This window comes from Schistocerca nitens, chromosome 5 (assembly GCF_023898315.1).
Source record: "Schistocerca nitens isolate TAMUIC-IGC-003100 chromosome 5, iqSchNite1.1, whole genome shotgun sequence".
Lineage (NCBI taxonomy): Eukaryota > Metazoa > Arthropoda > Insecta > Orthoptera > Acrididae > Schistocerca > Schistocerca nitens.
This window is the reverse complement of record NC_064618.1, coordinates 227,804,152-227,825,564: the sequence shown is the minus strand read 5'-3', so window position 1 is coordinate 227,825,564 and position 21,413 is coordinate 227,804,152. Positions and strand designations below refer to the sequence as shown.

At 36.0% G+C, this 21,413-nt stretch overlaps 1 protein-coding gene across 3 annotated transcripts in view; it reads right to left on the bottom strand.

Moving 5' to 3' along the window:
- The window catches only part of LOC126259302 (protein slit), an 839,566-nt gene that overhangs the window by 15,990 nt on the left and 802,163 nt on the right, over nucleotides 1-21,413 (bottom strand). For all 3 annotated transcript variants that reach the window (XM_049955969.1, XM_049955971.1, XM_049955970.1), the window contains exons 15-29: nucleotides 20,943-21,089; nucleotides 20,765-20,836; nucleotides 20,071-20,142; nucleotides 19,829-19,992; nucleotides 16,919-17,051; nucleotides 16,715-16,786; nucleotides 16,436-16,507; nucleotides 13,809-13,880; nucleotides 13,373-13,444; nucleotides 13,125-13,288; nucleotides 10,845-11,061; nucleotides 8,341-8,480; nucleotides 7,795-7,964; nucleotides 1,474-1,681; nucleotides 1,147-1,381 (exon numbers count right to left, since the gene is read on the bottom strand). In XM_049955969.1, the coding sequence (XP_049811926.1) occupies nucleotides 1,147-1,381; nucleotides 1,474-1,681; nucleotides 7,795-7,964; nucleotides 8,341-8,480; nucleotides 10,845-11,061; nucleotides 13,125-13,288; nucleotides 13,373-13,444; nucleotides 13,809-13,880; nucleotides 16,436-16,507; nucleotides 16,715-16,786; nucleotides 16,919-17,051; nucleotides 19,829-19,992; nucleotides 20,071-20,142; nucleotides 20,765-20,836; nucleotides 20,943-21,089 (2,010 nt within the window). The remainder of the gene's footprint in view (nucleotides 1-1,146; nucleotides 1,382-1,473; nucleotides 1,682-7,794; nucleotides 7,965-8,340; nucleotides 8,481-10,844; nucleotides 11,062-13,124; nucleotides 13,289-13,372; nucleotides 13,445-13,808; nucleotides 13,881-16,435; nucleotides 16,508-16,714; nucleotides 16,787-16,918; nucleotides 17,052-19,828; nucleotides 19,993-20,070; nucleotides 20,143-20,764; nucleotides 20,837-20,942; nucleotides 21,090-21,413) is intronic.

Below are 21,413 nucleotides of genomic sequence, written 5' to 3'. Positions count from 1 at the left end.
ACAAAAGTAACTTATTGCTGATGTTCATTCTTGTTATAGTACGAAATAGTTTTGCATTCTGCAACTAAACATTGATTTCAGCTGTTTGTGACACATGAAAATTTATGTCTGACCAGGCCTTGAACCCAGGTTTCCCACTTATTACAAGCTGATGAGGGGAATTAGATTAGGAAATGAGATGCTTCAAGTAGTAAATGAGTTTTGCTATTTGGGGAGCAAAATAACTGACAGCTGTTGATGTAGAGAGGACATAAAATGGAATGTAGACTGGCATTGGCAAGGAAAGCATTTCTGAAGAAGGGAAATTTGTCAACATCGAGTATAGATTTAAGTGTCAGGAAAAGTCGTTTCTGAAAGTATTTGTATGGAGTGTAGCCATGTATGGAAGTGAAACATGGACGATAACCAGTTTGGACAAGAAGAGAATAGAAGCTTTCGAAATGTGGTGCTACAGAAGAATGCTGAAGATTAGATGGGTAGATCACATAACTAATGAGCAGGTATTGAATATAATTTTGGAGAAGAGAAATTTGTGGCACAACTTGACTAGAAGAAGAGATCAATTGGTAGGACATATTCTGAGGCATCAAGGGATCACCAATTTAGTATTGGAGGGTAAAAATCATAGAGGGATACCAAGAGATGAATACACTAAACAGATTCAGAAGGATGTAAGTTGCAGTAGGTACTGGGAGATGAAGAAGCTTGCACAGGATACAGTAGCATGGAGAGCTGCATCAAACCAGTGTCTGGACTAAAGACCACAACAACAACAATACAAGTTGTCACCTTAACCTCTTTGGCTACCTGAGCATGCATGCAGGGTTGATCCAAACTTCTATATGTCATGTAATCATAAGCCTTATACTCAAACAATTTGAGATTCCCATACAGAAAATTTTGCTAGAATTTTGAGCATATACCTGCATTAGCACAGAATCTCTACAAGGACGAGTTGTGTTTACAGTTATTGTATTTAATTATAGAGATAAGAAGACTTCATACAAGTGGGAGGAAAACTATGAAATCATGTATACCACTGGATGTTTCTCTCTAGTCTCTCTGCAGTGTGAAAGTTTACATTTGTACCCTTTTGCACAGTTATTTACTAGGCTATGACAATAATTTAGTGGAACTTTACGTCACCTATACATTGTAGACACAGGGTAGTTTCCAACATCATAGCTCACTCTTATTCTTCCATTAAACAGCTCTACTGCCAGATGTTCTGATTGTCCATCATACAAAAGAATGCCATTTTCTTGTTCTGTAGAAAATACTATTGTTACATTTGCTTCTGGTTTGGTCCGGAGAGGCTCAAGCTCCACGAAAGAATTATTGTGCACAAAACTCAGACTTGTCAAGTATTCACATCTTTTCCCTGAAAGCATAGGAAAATGTTCATTATATCACTGCTTGCAATTTTCATTACGAAAGCAGCTGGTGCAATCCTCATGTCTTTATTTACTGTACCTGTATAACCAGGTGCACATCGGCATACATAATCATTGGAGTCCATTGGCTGGAAGCAGATCCCATTTTTGCAGTCATGGTGTTGACATGGTGAAGTTTTTGGATACATCATTGCAACCATTGGAGCAACTTCACAGAATTTCCCTGTGAAATCTCCTGGACATTTGCACGTGTAATCATTAACTCCATCAACACATACTCCACCATTCTGTATTAAAGAAAAGTAAGATTGTCAGCATAGTTACTAGCTCTTATCTCTTAAGAAGGTATACATTAATTGTTGATCATAGCAATGAAAAATGAAAAAAAAAAAAAAAAAGAGAAGAAATGTTGTCAAGTCTAAACTAGATTATGAATATTATTATGACTTAATTGTACAAGTATATTTTTATGATAAATTCCTTATTGGGCTGGTTACTTAACCAAGTCAAAGTGTATCGTTTTACAGACACAAATAGGCAGTTCAAATTTTTAGAGAATTTTATTACTTACATTATACTGGCATACATCATCATTTAGGACAGTGGATTTGGTTTGAACTTATGACTATTTTGTGTTTGTATTAATGTCACTGACTCATTCCCTCTTATCGTGTAGCAGTTTCAATTTTCTACTTCTCATATGATTATGAGACAAAACTTGTGTAGTGCTTGTCTATGGGAGAATATATTTCGTTATTGCATGTTAAAGACACCTTTAGACATTGTATTACTGTATACAGTGGGGGAACGCCTGTCTCTTTCCATGATTAAGAACTACAGAAGCAATAGCTGGTTACAAGGAGCTCACTGACTTTAAATATATTGAGGCTAATTTACGCCAATGAGAAATGTCTCAGAAATGGTTCAAAGGTGTCCAAGCTGTCAAAACTGTGCAGTAAAAATGTAAGCAAAAACAACAACAACAGTAAAAGAAAAAAAGAACAGTTATATGTAACTATTTAAATGACAAAAATGATTATCAAAGATGAAATAAATGGTTTACGCAAGTTGTGAACATCTGTAGGGACAGTCAGTAGATTGTTTCAGTTTTCAGAATGGCACTGGGGATATGGGAGCCAATTCTTCAGGGAAAGCAACAGCAGAACACTTAAAAATGTGAATAATTGATGTCCTGTTCTAGATTAAAAGCTTGCAAAGAATATGTTCCTCATTTTTCTGATTATGTCTGAGAGTCTCTCTATCTTGGTATACAGCTTTTAGTTCACTCATCTTTTAAATTGACCATCTTCTGTTCTTTGAGGTCCTAATATCCTCATGAGAATTTTTTGTTCCACCATTTCTAGTCTCTTAAGGGCTCCTATTCTTACTAGGTTAACAGTTTCTGTTGAGTATAACCGTTAAGTGCAGAAACATCTCAATTTTGCACCAATCGAAATATTCTTCTTATTGTAGATGTTCGTACTTGATTTGTGTGCTAAATTCATTTTGTTTATTCATGCACCCGTTTCTACCTCTTCTGTCAACCCAGTTTCTATCCATTCTCCTAGGTATTTAAATATCCCCATCTTCTCAATTTTCCATCCTACTGCCATTCATTTAAGACCTGCCTTGGTGTTTGTCACATACTGCATGTTTTCAATAGAGATCTGTAAGCCTGATTTAGCCACTTGTCTCTGTAGTTGCATATTTTGTTTAACTGCCTCTTCTAATGATGCAAGCAATATCACAATATTAACATTGAATGCCAGACCATCTATTCATATTCCTTTTTTCTTGCACCTTGTAGTAGTAAAAATTGTTTTAATATTTTGGTAAGTTCCCAAACAAAAATAGTTTAACTTCCAAAAAGTGTACCTGTTCACCAGTGCACCCCATATCCAGAAAAAATAGTAACCAAAAAAGTAAGAAACCCATTACATCCAGATTAAATATCTACTTACTGACATGAATCACACTACCTCCAGTACCTGTATTGCCAGGTCTACACAACTACCTCATTTGATTTTCAAAAGTTTCTATTTTTTTCGCTTTGACACCTTTATCTTCATTTCTGTATACAGACACCATTGGCTCTAAGACTCCTGGATTTTATAACCTAGCCTCTGTAACACACCAGGAGAATAGCAAGCTATTGATTTAGCTTTTTCTGTGTGCTTTTATAGTGCAATTCTTAACCTCCTTGTGTGTTTGTGTTTTTAAGATATGTAATCCCTCATTTTAGTAACTGTAGTGAAGATTTACCCAGCCTGTACTCCAGTTGTCACTTGTTTTGAACACTCAGGGACTACCTGAGGTGGCTCAATCAGTTGCTAGCCTGTGTGACACACCAGGAGAGAAAAAGGTTACTTACTTACCCTATTCTACATGCTTTTATAGAGTAATTCTTAAATTAGTAGTAGTAGTAGTAGTAGTAGTAGTAGTAGTAGGATGGATGGGGTATTTCCATGTTATGTGTGCATGTAAGATGAACATGCCACAGTTCACCAACAGCTGCAGGCTGCTGTCTCAGCGTGTAACAGAACTCACAATTTTCAGTATCATATCCAGAATTGATCAGGAGCCAAGGTTCCGCTGTTGCTATGATGGTCTTGGCTGCAGATTTGTGGACTTGTAATATTGGGTGGAGAATTGTAGGACTTTTCTAGACAGGCCAGGGAAGCATACACACACAGGAAGCAGCTGCTCGGATAGCAGAGTGAAATGAACTTTTTTTACTTTTTTATTTTTTTCTTAGGTATTAATTTGAGATCCTTTTATTAATATTCGCCAGTTGACATGCAGAGAGGGAAAGCAAATCATGCACAAAGTAAAGATGCTTAGACTGTCAAAATTTACTGTCCTCCAGAGGAGAGAGCTAGATGAAACCTGAAGTAGACAGTTCTGAAATATTTAATGAGTTATAGAATCTATATCAAAAAGACAGATTAGATGTCACAGAAGGAGGAGTGTTCATTGCTACTGACAAAAAAATATCATGTCCATTGAGGTCAAAATTGAATCTGACTGTGAAGCATTGCGTGTTTTTATCGGCCACCCAATTCTGGCGTAGCAGTTGTAGAATCATTCAAAGAAAGTTCATGCTCATAGCACAGAAGTACCTCAATCATGCAGTATTAGTTGGAGACGACTTTAACCTACCAAGTATAAACTACAATGTCTATGGCTTCACTGTAGGTGATAGAAACACATTTTCCGAAAACTGTCTTTGGCAGCTAGTTCGACAATATCAAGTACAAATATTTTAGACCCTGCAGCAACAAACAGGCCTGATCGTATTGGCAGAGCCTGTCGAGGCAAGAGTTAGTGATCATGATTCATCTTAGCAATGATAGTTCTTCTTAGGTCTGCAACCATTCTGTTGACTTGCAGCAAACTGCAATGCTTTTCTGTCTTCAGCCTTCCTCTGGAGAGCAGTATAGGTGGTGCAGCTGGTATCCTCCATCATCTGGTTGATGTAATGCAGTCTTGCTCTGCATCTTGTGTCCTTCCCTTTTACTATCCCTTCAATGATATTATAATGACACCATTGTGTCTCGGCTGATGGCTTATCCATGTGTCCATTCTGTGCTGGATAAGGTTCTTGAGACATGACTGCACTCTGTGGAGCACCTCTTCATACGACACTTTGTCCACTCAGGAGATCTTTAGCATTTTGCCGTATCACCATATGTTGAAGGCTATTTTTTGTGTTTATCTGCTTCTCCGAGTGTCCACGTTTCACCTCTGTACTGCAGTATGCTCCAATCAAACATCTGGAAGAGGCCTTTTTCTGAAATGTCTCTCTATGCAGCCAGATGCAAAAAGGTTTCTTCTCTTTTTAAAAGCAGTTTTCCTGGTTGGTTTGGTTTGGCTTGTAATATCCTCCTTTGATCTTCCATCTGATGTAATTTTGCTCTCTAAATAGTTGAAGGATTCAACAGTCTCCAATTGCTCATTGTTAAGTGAGCATTGGACAATAATATTTTATTTACTCACAACTAAGAGTTTTGGTTTAGCTTGATTAATTTTTATTTTATGAGGTTTTGATGGTGGTTTTATCTGGGCCATCATCATTTCTAATTGTTAGTAAAGTTAATGTATCTATCAAGAAGTCTAGGAGAGTTTTTATGCTGGAAAGGGCAGGTAAGCAATTCTTAGTGTCGCACTTGTACAACTAATGGACATAATTTAGTTCCAATATTACAGACATACAGGAATTATGGGCTATGTTTAAATGTGGACCACACTCTGGAGAAGTATATGCCTAGTAAGTGGATTAAGAATGCAAAAGACTCACCATGGCTTAATAACAAAATTCAGATAATGATGTTGAAACAGGGATTATTGGAGCCTTGGTTCAAAATTGAATATGGAAATGTTGACAGGCAAAAGTTAGTAAACATTTATGCATCTAAAGAGATTAATGCATGAAATATGCAACAACTTCCACCATCATACCTTAGTAAAAGATCTAGCTGATAATCCAAGAAAATTTTGGGCCTATGTGAAAACAGTAAGCAGGTTGGAGGTCTCTGTCCAGTCACTTGTCAACCAGCCTGGTGTAGCAATAGAAGACAGCAAAAGGAAAGCTGAAGTTTTAAATTTTTTGTTTAACAAACAATTTGTGCAGGAGGATCATACAGACATATCATTATTTGGCTATTGCACAGATTCCTGTATGGAGTATATAAAAATGGGAATCTGGCATAGATGAACAACTGAAAGAGTTGAAAGCGTATGTCACTATGTCTGGATGAACTCCCCATTTGGCTTCACAGAGAGTACTCTATAGCATTGACCCTTTACTTAACTTGTGTTTATTGCAAATAGCTCGCCAAGCACAAAGTCTGTAGTGACTGGGAAAGAAGCACAGGTGACTTCTGTATATAAGAAGGGTAAAAGATGGACCTGCAAAATTAGAGACCTTAACATTGGTTAGCTGCAGAAGTCTTGAGCAAATTCTATCTTCAGATATAATAAATTTCATTTAGACAGAAAGACTTTTGCCCACATATGAGCGTGGGTTTAGAAAGCCTTCCTCATGCAAAACTCAGCTTGATCCTTTCTTACATTTTATCCTGTGAACTTTGGTTGAAGGGAATAAGTAAGTTCCACATTCCCAGCAGATTTCTGGAGAAAGTCAGACACAGTGCCCCCCCTCCCCACTATTCCAATGCAGATATTATTAATGAAGGTGCAGTCATACAGAATATGTGAGTGGCTCGAAGACTTCTTAAGCAACAAAGCCCAATACATTGTGTTGGACAGTGAATATTCATCAGAGACAAGGGTATTGTCTGGAGTGTCACAGGGGAGTGTGATAAGGTCTCTGTATACATAAGTAATCTGACAGATAGGGTGAGCAGCAATCAGCAGATGTCTGCTGATTATGCTGTAGTATATGGGAAAGATCATTGTTGAGTGACTGTAGGAGGATACAAGATGATGTAGGCAGAATTTCTATTTGGTGTCATGAATGTAAGTTAATGCAGATGAATAAGAAAAACAATACTGTAATGTTCAAATACCGGTGTACTGCTTGACATAGTCACCTCGATTAAATATCCAGGCATAACAGTTCAAAGCAATATGAAATGGAATGAGTATGTAAAGATTGTACTAGGGAAGGTGAATGGTCAATTTCAGTTTATTGGGTGAGTTTTAGGGAAGTGTAGCTCATCTATAAACAACACCATGTACAGAACACTAGTGCAACCTATTCTTAAGTACAGCTCGATTGTTTGGGATACCCATCCACAAGGATGGATTAAAGGAAGACATCGAAGCAATTCAGAGGTGGACGCTTTACTAGTTAATGGTAGGTTCGATCAACACGTGGGTGTTACAGACACACCTTATGAACATAAATGGGAATCCTTCCAGGAAAGGCAATGCTCTTTTTTGTAAAACACTATTGAGATAACTTTGAGAACTGACATTTGCAGGGGACTGCATAATGATTCTACTGTTGCTAAAGTACATTTCATGTAAGAAACAAAGACAAGATACAATAAATTAGGGCTTGTGAGAAGGCATTTAGACATTAATTTTTCCTTTGTTCCATTTGCAAGTGTAACAGGAAAGGAAATGACTAATACTGGTGCCCTCTGTCATGCACCATATGGTAGCTTCTGGAGTATGTATGTAAATGTAAATGTAAATGTAGATTTGTGCCTGAAGACCTGCCACTTCCTTTTGCATTTGTATGTAGACAAATTATGGGCTTTATTTTACATAATGCTTCAGCTTACCTCTAACTAATGAAAATAAGATTAACAACAGCTCATTCAGCAGATACAAAATAACAAAAGAATGCCAGAAGTTATCTCTACTTAGCTCTGTACTGGCTCAGGAGAATTAAAATAGTGATATGAATCTTAAAATAGTAATCCAAATTTACCTGACACATGTTGTTAACACAATCATCAACATTTACAGTGCAGTTTTCTCCACTGAAACCAGGAGCACATTCACATTTATAGTGTGTAAAATGGTCAACACACCTGGCTCCATTACGACAAGGATTGTATTCTTTTGTGCAGAATGGTATTTTTGTTTCACAATACTCTCCTAATAAAATAAGAAACACATAATTTAGATATCTGTTTAAATATAAGGTCTACAGCAAAAAATATATTCATCTAAAATGTAATTTTATGTTTGATTACATTCACAGACAGCAAATTAATATTCTTTAAGGAAAGAGATACTATGTGGGGCAGGTTTCTGATGAGTATGATATCCCAAGAGACAGAAAGAGAGAGAGAGAGAGAGAGAGAGAGAGAGAGCAATATGAGGAGGGAAGAAATCACATTGTATACTAAACATTTTTCTTTCTTGGCTGCAAATTTGTGTAGTTTTCATTTTTCTTTCTATGTTATAACAAATGAAATGAAAAAGTACATTTTGCTAGAATATCATGGAAAATCATGATATTATTTCATACCCATAAAACCCTGTGTACAGCGACATTCATAGGCCTGAACCAGATCAATACATGTTGCATTATTTTCGCATTTATTATTGATGCAGTCATCGATGTTGCTCTCACATCTGTCACCAGTGAATCCAGGAGAACAATGGCAGCTGTGAAGAGAATGTAGATTTATTTTGGGTTTACTGTTCATTTCTATTTAACAATAAATTATTGCCAAAGAATACCAAAAAATTTATTTTGTAATTTTGATCCTAAATCAGTTAATGTGGCCACTAGTCAGATTTTTTCAGCTAGTTCCTACTCATCAAACAACTGCACTTAATCAAATGATAGAGTTTAATATGCATTCAGCCATGCTTTCCTCCCTCATATCCTACAAATCTCATAATTAAGAAAAACCTTGAAGTAATTGAAATAATTCAAGGTATACATAAACAAAGAAAATCAGCTGTTAGTGTATTACTCATTAATTTTGTGCATACAATTAGTTTCTATCCTTAAATTGTCATAAACCAGTTGTGTTTGCTGAGGCTAAATTTTTCACAGTATAAACAAAGGAAAGCTGGTACTTAAAAAAGCACCTTTCTCACATATATTAAATAGCTATCTTCCAATGCTAGATTAATATTTACATAATTACTTTCAAGTGAAGTGAGAATTCAACAGCAGCCCAGAAGCAGCAACCACAATGGTAAAAATATCAGATATCAACACGACAAAAGAAGATTGCATCCATGCAAGTTGTTTTTTTATGGACAGTTCCTTGGTGAGTAAGGCTGAGGTAAGTGATGTAATAATAATGCTTGTAGAAAATTTAAATTTTTATGTAAAAAATCAGTAACACATTATACCAATAAAAATTTGTACATATGTCTCCAAAATATTTTCAGTCACAAACAAAGTGTTCGGTACTGAGATTTTACTAAATATTGAACCATATTTTAGTAATGTTCTATGCCTCACAGGACACTTGAAAAACACAGTCTGGACTGTTCCATTTTCTGTATGATGCTACATACTAGAAGATTACTACCATAGGATGCATTACCGCTGGTATTGCAATTTTATCAAATTTGGTTTGAAATATAAGACTGTTAATATCGGTAAGTTTCAATGTAGTTCCAGCCTCCCCCACCCCACACACACACACAAACTCAAATTATAACACCTGTGGGTGTGATAACTGACTGTTAATGAGACAGGATAGATGGATGAGTGGAGTGTGTAAGAGTGACATAAAGAGAAAAGAAAACAAACTGTTAGGTCAGGAGAAGATTTGAGTGGAAAACAAGAGGAGATTGGGTGAGGGTAAGGGATGTTGCAAGCATCACTATCTGGTGTGCAGCATGTTCAGCTACAGTTCTGTGGAGGCCATTCAGGCAAAAATATGTTTGGCTAGCTGTCATACCCACACAGCTGCTGGATATCAAGACTGCTTCCACACACTGCCTTCAGCCACTGTTTTAATAAACATTTCCTTTAACTGGATTACAATAAGAGGTAGTATGGCCATATGGGACATGTTCTCCTTCTGGGTCATCCACAGAGAAACAACCTGTTAAGGTACAGGATTGACAGCAACAATGAAATGGAGACAGACTAGGATACTGCTTATATTGGGTGGGTGACAATAGTACTTGGGGCAGAATTCTGATAAGTGGAATATCCCTCATTACAGGGCATGGCAATAGGTACCAATAGTTGAAACCCTGGTGAAAGTTGTGGTCAAGTGGAGAGTACTGATCAGTCGATAGTTACCAGTGACATTGTATTTGTTGCAATTATGTGAAGAAGTGGTCGAGTGGGGAGTACTGGTCAGTCGATAGTTACCAGTGACATTGTGTTTGTTGCAATTATGTGAAGAAATGCCATGGGAGGTCTTTTTATGGCCTAGCTGATAACAATATTGTTATGAAATGCTTTGACAGGGTTGTCACTATCTTTCATAATTCCCACTTCCCAGTGAAGATGCAGTATACAAATAGGAAGGAACTTAATTTTACAGAATGATAAACTACTCATAAAATGAACTTACTGTTGGTAGTTAGTGCATTTCATATGGATAGAGGTTCTTATGGGAGCCACCAAAGAAATAATCAACATCCAGGAAAGTAGCTCATTGAGTTGGGAGGGATTGGATGATGCAGAAGGTTTTTATTTACTTCCAGAGTTCTGCAAACCCAATTTTCCCTCCCCTCTTCACTTACTCCCTTTTGATGTGTTGCCCTTACTTTTAGAATGAATAATGCATGACAGTCACATCTTATTTTTGTTGTATTATAATGAATATTGTGAAAAGCTTAAAAAACAGAAAGTGCAGTGTTAATAGGGTTCCATGGCCAGTGTCTTTCGAATAAAATAATTTTTGGTGTTAGGTTGTGTCATTGTAAAACACTAAAGCAATTAAACTGTTGACATTTTAATCAATTTGCTGTAGTCCTTGGTATTTTTTTCCTGAAATGAAAATAGTTGTCCAGATAATCATGATTTTTATGGTAATGATATATAAATACCTGAAGCGTCCCTCCTCAAGTACTTTGCAGGTACCGGAATTCCTGCAGGGATTACCATAACATGCATCTATCATGTATTCACAATGCTTCCCATGATAGCCAGGTGTGCACCGGCATCTGTATTGTCTCTGAGGTAATGGCTGGCATACTCCATTGTTGACACATGGGAATGTGAAACAGGCATCACATTTAGATAAAATCTGTGGGCTTACATGACCTGCAATATGAAATATCCACACATTAAAGTATAACAGAAATGTAAGGTGGATTGTAATAACATGATTTAAAGAGCTTGACAACAAAAATTTTACAAAGTATAAAAATCTCAGTTTTTTACATTAATTTGTGTCTATTAGACAGTTCAGTTTTAATAACAATAAAACCACATTTATTCATCAAATTTTTCCACCACAGTTAGAGTTATTATTTTTATAATTTGCCTTCCCTTAACATTTATTTTGTGTATATTAAAAGGTTTTAAGTATCTTCTACAGTGCACAGAAACATTTGCCTTGACAACTGCTTTTGTTTGAGTAGTTGCATATGAGAGAGCTATTCACAAGGTGAATACTGTAACTGCTGTAAACTGACTGACTGCTCAGAACTGAAGACAAGACTGCTATATTATATAATCAGCAGGGAATATCATGGCATCACTATGTTGTGATTCTACAAGGATTTTGTTGCACCACTTCATTATTCACTATGACAATCAGCATTAAATATTGTATTATTCTAAGCCTGAAGATTGGAGTGTTAGTATTATTCTGCAGGAACCATTTTTGAATAACTAGTGTGGAGTCTAACTTATAATTATTTCTGTTATATAATACAGTACTTATATGTATGTTTTAATGGATTTTGAGAATATGACCAGAGCATTTGTAGTGCAAGCATAAAAATATTAATTGAAGCACTGGATACAAAAACAGCCTTTCTCAAAAACAAATATTTTTCAGGACAGCAAAGAAATATACTAAATAATTTGATATTATCCTGTTCTCAAATGTATTTTTATGTTGCTATCTAGAAATACTTGAATAGTTCCTGATAAATCCCAGTGCCATATGTTGTAGCGTAACATCCAGCAAGAAACGTCTTTATAAAATAGAGTCTTCAATAGCCCTGGAATTTCTCCAACTATATTTTATTTAACGCTAGGTCTGATAACATTTGCCAGAAAAAAGATGAAGTTAGATCAGAAATGCAGAGAACTCTACAAATCAAACTTCCATTTTTGCCTCCCACTATCATCGCCAGAGTCAATAATATCCTAGTTCAGTCTGTTTTTGTTTCCTCTGCTGAGGCCATTAGTGTTACGAAGAAGTTTCAGCTCTTGCTTATCAAATAAAGAAAATGAAACTTGAGGTGTAGGACTTTTAGCTTCTGGTATATCTTTTTTATCACAACTGCTTTCTTTCTGGACATCTTCATTTTTTGCCACAAAACACTGTCTTTGGGATTCATGAAAAGCATTCATCAAAAGCACAAACACAATATAGGCAATAGACCACTCAACATAGCACAAAAATTTCTAGGAAGGCAATAGAAAACATTCAGGTTGCACTGCCACAAACTTTCTCAAATGCCAGAGGCTGTTTTTGTGAAAACCTTTTTGGATATGGGTTGCTTTTGTAAAACCACCCTACTTCAAAGGTGTAGTAATGTAGGATAAGACCTGTTTTGCTTTGTATGATTATTGAGCGTATGGGCATCAGCCATGGCTACCAGAATATACGAAAAACAAGGAGAAAAGGGAGTTGTTATTTTTTACAATGAACTTCTCAATTGTGACACATGTTAAGAATTTCACTTGCCAATAAGAAGAGATAAGAATGGTAGAGAGCTTGTTTCATGCTGAAACAATGAAAGTGAACTGAATTCACCTAAATGTGAAGTAGCGTTATAGCCTAATATGCAACAGAAAAAGCTATGCCAATTGACTAAATATGATACTGAAATTAAACAGAAGACTTTTGAAAATTACATAAAGCAGGATATTATACACATGCATTTAAACTTCCTTGTCTTCTTTACCCAACACAATAGGCATACATTTTTTCCTTTGAATTTATAGAATTAATTAAAATTCTCCTTCATAGCTACAGTATTTAAATGAAGAATCTTCCCATCATCATCAGCTTGCCTTAAACTGGCCAAAAATGTAATAGCAAATATATTTAGGTGGCTAGTGTATTACATTCCTTAAATTGCAATACAGAGTTACAAAACTGTTGATAAGAAAATAATGTTTAACATAACTTTGACTTGAATGTTTACCTTTGCACTGGAATGATGATGCTGGTGTTGTCAATAATAATTTATCCTTCATAGATTGTGGTTCAGCACAGCGTGCAATTCCTGGTTCCACATAATCTCTTTTTACCCATTCAGCTAACCATTTCATTTTACAGTCACAGTAGAAAGGATTTGCTCCTAGGGCCCTGAAAGATTTGTCATAAGTAACTGGAAGACATTTAGAAAGCACATATATTGTAATAAAATACTGCAATTGATGTCATACTTACAAGTGAGTAATTGACTGCAGATCAATAAATGAGCCTTCTGGAACCATTGATATGTCATTACCATGAAGTGATCTGGAAGATATTAAATTAGTCTTATTCTCCATAAAATAACAGCATAAGTGACTTAATTATATTTGCTCTCAACATATTTGTCAGGATGTACATTAGGTAAATTCAGCTATGCTTAACTTTTTATTTAAAGATCCAGTTAATTAGATATTGTATTACTTTTTGTTGTAACTGTTGCTTTACAAGAAATGCAAGTCCAGTTGCAACTAGTCATACATATATTAGAATAAATGAAATGAGAGCCCTAGCTAATTCTACATTAAATTAAATGCCCCTAGATTTACTTTTTACTGACACATTCTTACATGAACTCTAGTTGCTAGTAAATGACATTACAAAGTACAGATATAAGTGGAAAATTACTTACATGATTCGTAAGGACTTGAGACCAGCTAGGGCATCTCTTTCTATACACTGCAATTTATTGTAACTGATGATACTAGGGAAAGAGAAAAATTGAAGTCATTACATACCCTTTCCCAGAGCAGACTAAGTACCAATTAATTGTAATGTACTAAGTTTACTAAGTTTATCATTATTCACTTGCCCTATTAGACACAAGTATTGATCAAAATTTCACTATTATGTCACTGCTACTACAGCATCATTGGCATATGTACACATACATCGAAAATATCAGGTATACTTGTTACCCCATGTCATTTTCATCAAATGCTAGGTAGTGTACCATGAACCATATGCTACCTCTAACTTTTAAATAATGCTGGTAGATGTTTGTTAATATAGCCTTTTTTCAGTTTCAGATCCATAATTTTCACAGTGGTAACAGAAATAAATTGAAGTTATTGCCCAACAGGAATGCATTGCAAGTTCCTCTAAAAGTCTGGGGGCTCTTTGTTGAACAAATTTGTAAGGCCATACAAATTTGCAGTGCAACCCTTGTGGTTAGCATGTTCAAAACATTTCTGCTGTCTCCCTCACTTCTTACATCAATCCATTTCTGAGTTTGGTTTATTTAGTGATATGTACACTTTGTGCATGCTTTCTCACTGACATACAGTCCACTCACCTAAACCTGTTTTAAAAATTTGCATCACATATTAAAATGCTTTATGAGATTTTAGTCTTTGTTGTAGTCTTAAATATTATACAAGATGTTTCAGAAGTGATGGTCAATGTTCATGGATATGACAGGAATGATAATTCAAAACAAAAAAGTAAAATAAACATGGGCTCCAAAACACATATAAGCAAATCTTGATCTTTTATACTGTGAAGCAGATCTCTCCTACTGCAAGCTATTTGCTTTCCATATTGTAAGAAGTGTTAGCACAGACCAAAACAAGAAAAAAAGTCCAGTAAACATGCACTCTAAAATGCATACTTTAAGAGCTAATTTGAAACAAACCCTTCTAATGAACAAGTGCTCATAACTTTTAAGGTAAACATTTTAGAGCACATATTTACTGGACATTTTTTTCTTTTTTTGGTCCATTCTACCACTTTCCAAAATATGGAAATCAAAGAGCTTGCAGTAGAAGAGATTTGTTTTACAATATCGAAGATCAAGAATTGCTCATAGCTCATAGGTTTGCATTTTAGAGCCCATGTTTACTTGATGTTTTTGTTTCGAATGATCTTTCCTGTCATACCCCTGGATATTGACCATCACTTCTGAAACACCCTGTATAGTGTCTGATGATACTGGAAGAAAGAGAAAATTTCATTGCTTGTTAGTGTTATCATTCTGAAGGAAGAAAGGAAGGATGTCCCGTCGACATTGAGGTCATTAGAGATGGCACAACCTCAAATTGTGTCAAGAATGCGGAAGGAAATCAGCTGTGTCCTTTCAAAGGAACCATTCCGGTACTTGCCTGGAGTGACTGAGGGAAATCACAGGAAACCTCAATCTGGATACCTGAAGAAGAGTTTGAACTGTCGTCCTACTGAATGGAAGTCTGCTGCGCCATCTCACCCAGTTGTTGTCATTCTAATAATAATCTAAAATGTAGAATAAATTTCCTTTACTTTATGTCTATGGTCAAGAATTTTTTGTCATCAGACTACCGGTTTCAGTCTATAATGACCATCTTCAGATATGTTTTATAAAAACATGTCCTAATGTACTGCAGCCATAGTGGCATCATCAAATGTTAAACCCAAAATTAGCATTTAACATTTGATGATGGCACTATGGCTGCAGTACATGTGTTATTCTGTATATTTGGGTCACTGTTTTATTTGCAACCATGTCGCAGCTTGTGAATCTACAACTTCATTCATTCCGTATCATAACAGTTTATTTGCTGACTGGATCAACAAAACATATTAAACTAAAAAATGTGTACGTCTCCATACATTCATGTAAGTCTGGTGGAATTACATCATTCTTTTTCAAGAAGAAAACTTTTCAGCCCAATTTTTACAGTTTGGATGCCTGGGAAACGATATCTTGTATATTTGCTCCTATAGCACAAGACAAAGTAGGAGAAAAAAATTATTTTTGCATTCCAAATACAAATTATTTCAATTAGTAACTAATATAAGTTTGAGACTCCTAGAAGCTGAATACACAAAAACTGAAATGGAAAAAATCCTGACTGTTAAGCTAGCAATGTACATCCGTCTTGTGAATTATTTAACTGTGAATCAAAATAATTTTTTGGCGTTGCAAAAATTGTTGCAATTATTAATACAATACTGATTTAGTGCATGGATTCTATACTTATTTCTGGATAAAAAGTGATTCTGTAACATATAATCAAAACATGGTTTTTAATTATGATGCTTTTCCTCTCTGAGTCGCAGTTTTCAGATTACTGTTTTATATTTTTCAAATGCATTTTAAAGTTTTCTCTAACACAATGCCTTGTGATGTAACTAAAATATTCTGCTAAAAAAACTATGTTGTACGTTTTTACTGCTATACTTCTGTGCATCAAGCTAATGGAGCAATGTTGTTGCATGTTACACTTGAATATTCAATGTTTTCATCTTCTAAAATTCTGTACTCTTAAAATAAAATATACTCACAGGGTAGACAGTTTAGTCAGGTTGACAAAACTGTAATTTGCCAAAATTTGTATCTGATTGTTACTCAAGTCCCTGTCAAACAAAAAAATAAAATAATATGTTAGAATATTTGTGTACATGAACTTAAATAAGTCAGTTTCATTATTCTTACAATGAACTGTCTGGACTAAATCATTCACATTCACTTTCATACTGCTGAAACAGTTAGGAAATGGCAACTCTTGCAATGTTAGGATTATCACTACGTGTTTTGCAAGAAGGTTGATGCTATGAACTTACAATCTGGTCAGTGATTTTAGATGACTCAGCCGTTCTCTGTGAATCATTTGAATTTCATTGACATCCAAATACCTGCAACAAACACGTGACGTTATTGACCTGCATGTCCAAAACCAAAATGGTATGGGATTGTGGGTGTTTAGGAAAAGGGTTCACGAAAACATATCAGCCACAAATTGCATCATAATTAATGAAGTAACTTACAGCTCTGAAGTCTCTGGTGGAATGCCTTTGGGAATTTCCTTTAGCTTCACCCTGCTGCAACGCACAACTGTACCAGTACAAGAGCATTTTGGGGGGCAATAGTTATCTCCAAGGCAGCCTTGATCATTATCACCTGAAAAGAAAATATTGAACCCTCAGTGTAACAATAGAACAAACAAAGACAGTCACAGAAATGAACTGCAGTATAAATATGCAGATTAAAAAAAATTACCAGTTATGTTCAATTCATACCAACATAGTACTCATTTTTTTGACAGCTGGCTTTGTCAATTCAAACATTTATTTTAATTCAGTAAATAGCTAAAATAACTTCCACAGCACATCTTCATGCATATTTCAATGAAATGAATTTTTGTGAAGTAAAGTGTGTATGCCAAAGTCTAGATTTGACTACAGTTATTAGAAATAATTGCAATGTGTAGCTATCATATTTCTCAAACAACGGAAAATCCAGGCTGGAATGTAACAATACCAGAGAGGGAAAGTTGCTACTCACCATATAGCAGAGATGCTGAGTCGCGATAGGCATCTGCAGTGATGAGCAGTCCCTCTCAAAATATACTAAGGGTCTCACTGAAGCCTTCACTGACCATAATTATCCTCCCATCTTTGTACAAAAACAAATCTCCCGCACCTTATCTTTCCAGTCTCCCACCAACTCCCCCAAAGCATTCCCCTTGTAACTCAGTACCATCCGTGACTGGAGCAACTGAATCACATTCTCCACCAGGGCTTCGATTACCTCTCGTCGTGCCCTGAAATGAGAAATGTCCTGCCCACTATCCTTCCCACCCCTCTTACCATGGTGTTCCCCTGTTCACCGAACCTACACAATATACTCGTCCATCCTTACACTACCCCTGCTCCCAATCCCTTACCTCATGGCTCATACCCCTGTAATAGACCTAGATGCAGGACCTGTCCCATACATCCCCCTACCACCACCTACTCAAGTCTGGTCACTAACATCACCCATCCCATCAAAGGCAGGGCTACCTCTGAAACCAGTCATGTGATTTACAAGCTAAGCTGCAACCACTGCGCTGCATTCTATGTAGGCATGACAACCAACAAGCTGTCTGTCCGCATGAATGGCCACCGACAAACTGTGGCCAAGAAATAAGTGGACCACCCTGTTGCTGAACATGCTGCCAAACATGATATCCCTCATCTCAATGACTGCTTCACAGCCTGTGCCATATGGATCCTTCCCACCAACACCAGCTTTTCTGAATTGTGCATGTGGGAACTTTCCCTGCAATATATTCTACGTTCCCATAACCCTCCTGGCCTCAACCTTCATTAGTCACTGTCCTCACACATCCAGCCCCCTCCCTGTTCCCATTCTAGCACTACAGAGCCATCATTTCACTGCCGCACCCAGTCTTTTAATTTCTTTTTATTTCTCTCCCTTCCACTATTTACCCCCCTCCGCACCTTCCTCCTGCCCTCTGTCTAAACTGCAACACTTCACTGTCTGCCATTCCTCTTCCCCGCCCCAGCCTCCTCCTTACCCCCACCCAGTCGCCACTCCCCCATCATGCACTGGTGCTGCTGCTCGCAGTGTGGTTTCAGTTCTCTGAGACTGCAGACATGTGTGCAAGTAGTGTTTGTGTGTGTGTGTGTGTGTGTGTGTGTGTGTGTGTGTGTGTGTGTGTGTGTGTGTGTGTGCGTGCGCGTGTGTGTCTACTGCTGACAGAGGCGGTAATGGCCGAAAGCTATAATTGTGTGAAGTTTTTTGTTGTGCCTATCGCAACTCAGCATCTCTGCTATATGGTGAGTAGCAACTTTCCTTCTCTGGTATTGTATCATATTTCTCACATGTATTTAAAAATTCTTTTTTGCTGTTTCTTCGAGTATTTTGTTTCATTTAAGAAATCAATTTCATGGTCACACTACCATTCTGTAAAAGACAATTGAACCACTGATCACTAACACTTTTAAGTCCAGTGCCTAGAATTAAACTGATTCATCACTGTCAGCTCATAACATGCACAAAGAAAGGATCAGCAAAGGACTTACAGCTTCAAAAACGATGTGGTACTTAGATTAGTGTCCTAATTATTTTGTATTCTGTCACAATACACGGAGAGGCATTATAAGTGTTATCTAATGTTTTCTCTCAAATATTATTTAAGAAAACAATCAAAAGTTCTCATTTATTTGCCACACAAACAGGCACATGCATTCCTAAACTTATGTGCTAAATGTAGTTATTTCCTGTGATTTTGATTATTAATACTTTTGTCATTGTTTATGTTACTGAGGCCTTCTCACATCTTTTGATGTAGTAGTTGTTTTTTGTGCTTTATGGTGCTCAGTGTTAAAAACTTCAGTTAATTAATTAATTAATTAATTCATTCATTCATTCTTGTGTTCCATAGATCCCATCAAGAAGGAGAATGTTCAGAATTGTGGAATGACTTAAGGTATACGTTAGCCTGAGACAAATACGTCAAAGAATCTGAGTACTGTTTTAACAATAAACTATCAGTATGTAGCTTAATGCTATTCACACTTACACTATTCAAATTTAATAAAGTAAATCAGTAAGAAAGCTACTACTCTGAAAGGATAATTTCATTATATAATTGCTCTTTGTCTGATGATAGCAGCTTAATGTGTACTTGATTACAAAGGCATTTTTCAGAGAGAATATATAAATGTCTATAAATAATGAGTCCTATTTGTATTACATTAGTACATGTCATACCGTTTTATGACAAACACTAATTGCTTGTACTGTATTCAGTACTAGAAGTATGGGTGGGAGGGGTGAATACAAATAATAAAAGGGGTAAAGGTAATCACTTGCTGTATAGTACACACACACACACACACACACACACACACACACACACACCCAAAGTCAGTCATTTTTGTACTTACTAGTACATTTAAATTCATGCTGTGGCAGTTCATGAACAGGGACATCTTTTACACGCAGTGGCAACTGGCACCTGGGACTGCCTGTGCTTAGATCTCGCTTCCTTAACCACTCCGCAAACCATGCCAAATGACAATTGCAGTTGAACGGGTTTGACAGCAGATTTCTGTAATTATACTCATTTGAAATGCAAACAGAGGAAATGTAACATTTTGTAAGAAGATACTATTTTTCAGTTACTTACAGAGTATGGAGTGATGTGAGGAAATCAAATGAGCCAGGCATCACACATGTTATCTGGTTGTCATACAGAGACCTGCAAGGAAAGTATGAGTTATAAATAAGAATAGGTATGAACAATTAACATAAATTCATCAGATTAAAGCAAAAAATATACAAATAATTTGTCAACTTCCCCTGATATAATTCATGATGAAATATTTCACAGATGAGTGGCCAGATGTTAGTGTCCAATGGGCACAATAATGTGGAAGCAACCACAACAGCTTTCCATCACCAGGTTGCTTGCTGAAATTTTATGCTTGTATGACAAAGACATCTGGCTCTTCACCTGTGAACTATTTCATTAGGAAGAAAGCAAACTTACTGTTCTGTTATATTATAGATGTTAGTTAAGAATTTTTTCTTCAGTGCACAGAAGACATTTTAAGCATATCAAATATGTAAGTATACTTTTAATTGTATTAACAAGTAAGAATTTAATAATAAGACAGCAACAATTCTCAATTTTTGAAACCATGGAAATAACTATTTCAGTTTTCAAACGTGATATTGCTCTGTTATATACAATTTTTATACCAGAGATATTGAGAGCAGCTACAAATATAACTAATATATAAGAAATTACACCATAGTAAATACAATAATACAGTTCACTGCAACATGTTTGTTGTAGTTCATACAGGCTGAATACTTACAGAATTTTAAGACTGTTGAGGCCAGTAAACATTTTGTTATGAACTTCTCTAATTTTGTTTTCTGACAACAACCTATAACATAAAAGAAAGAATGCATGCATTGAATAATGTGACTGTGAAATAATTGCAGACAAAGTAGACATTTCTTGCAAATAATTGTAACTGAAACCACACTTACAACTCTGTTAACCGTGCCGTGCCCTCAAAAGCGTTTTCTTCGATTCCTGTTATTCGGTTTCTTCTCAGGTCAATTTTCAATAAATTTGGTAATCGACCAAATAACCCGTCAGATTTTATTCGACCGATTACATTATCATTCAGCAACCTGAAAGAAAGAAAAACTGTAATTATAATATCTACATGTAACTCTGACTTGCATTACTTCTAAAGAAATGTCTGATTATTTTGTGAAGTGTGTTGCAATTTAAATCTGTGGAATTCAAAGAGTCTGCTCTCTAATGAAATGGAGAACAATGTAGCAGTTCTAATGTAAAGCCCCCTTTGACTCATATTTTGGAAAAAAACTTCTGTTACTAACACAGTCAAAACACCTTCACAGTTTTTCGCAGAATGATTTAACTTCTTTATTGTAAGATATTAAACTGTTCTTTATGACAGAGAGTTTGAATTTATTGCTTGATTCAATGAA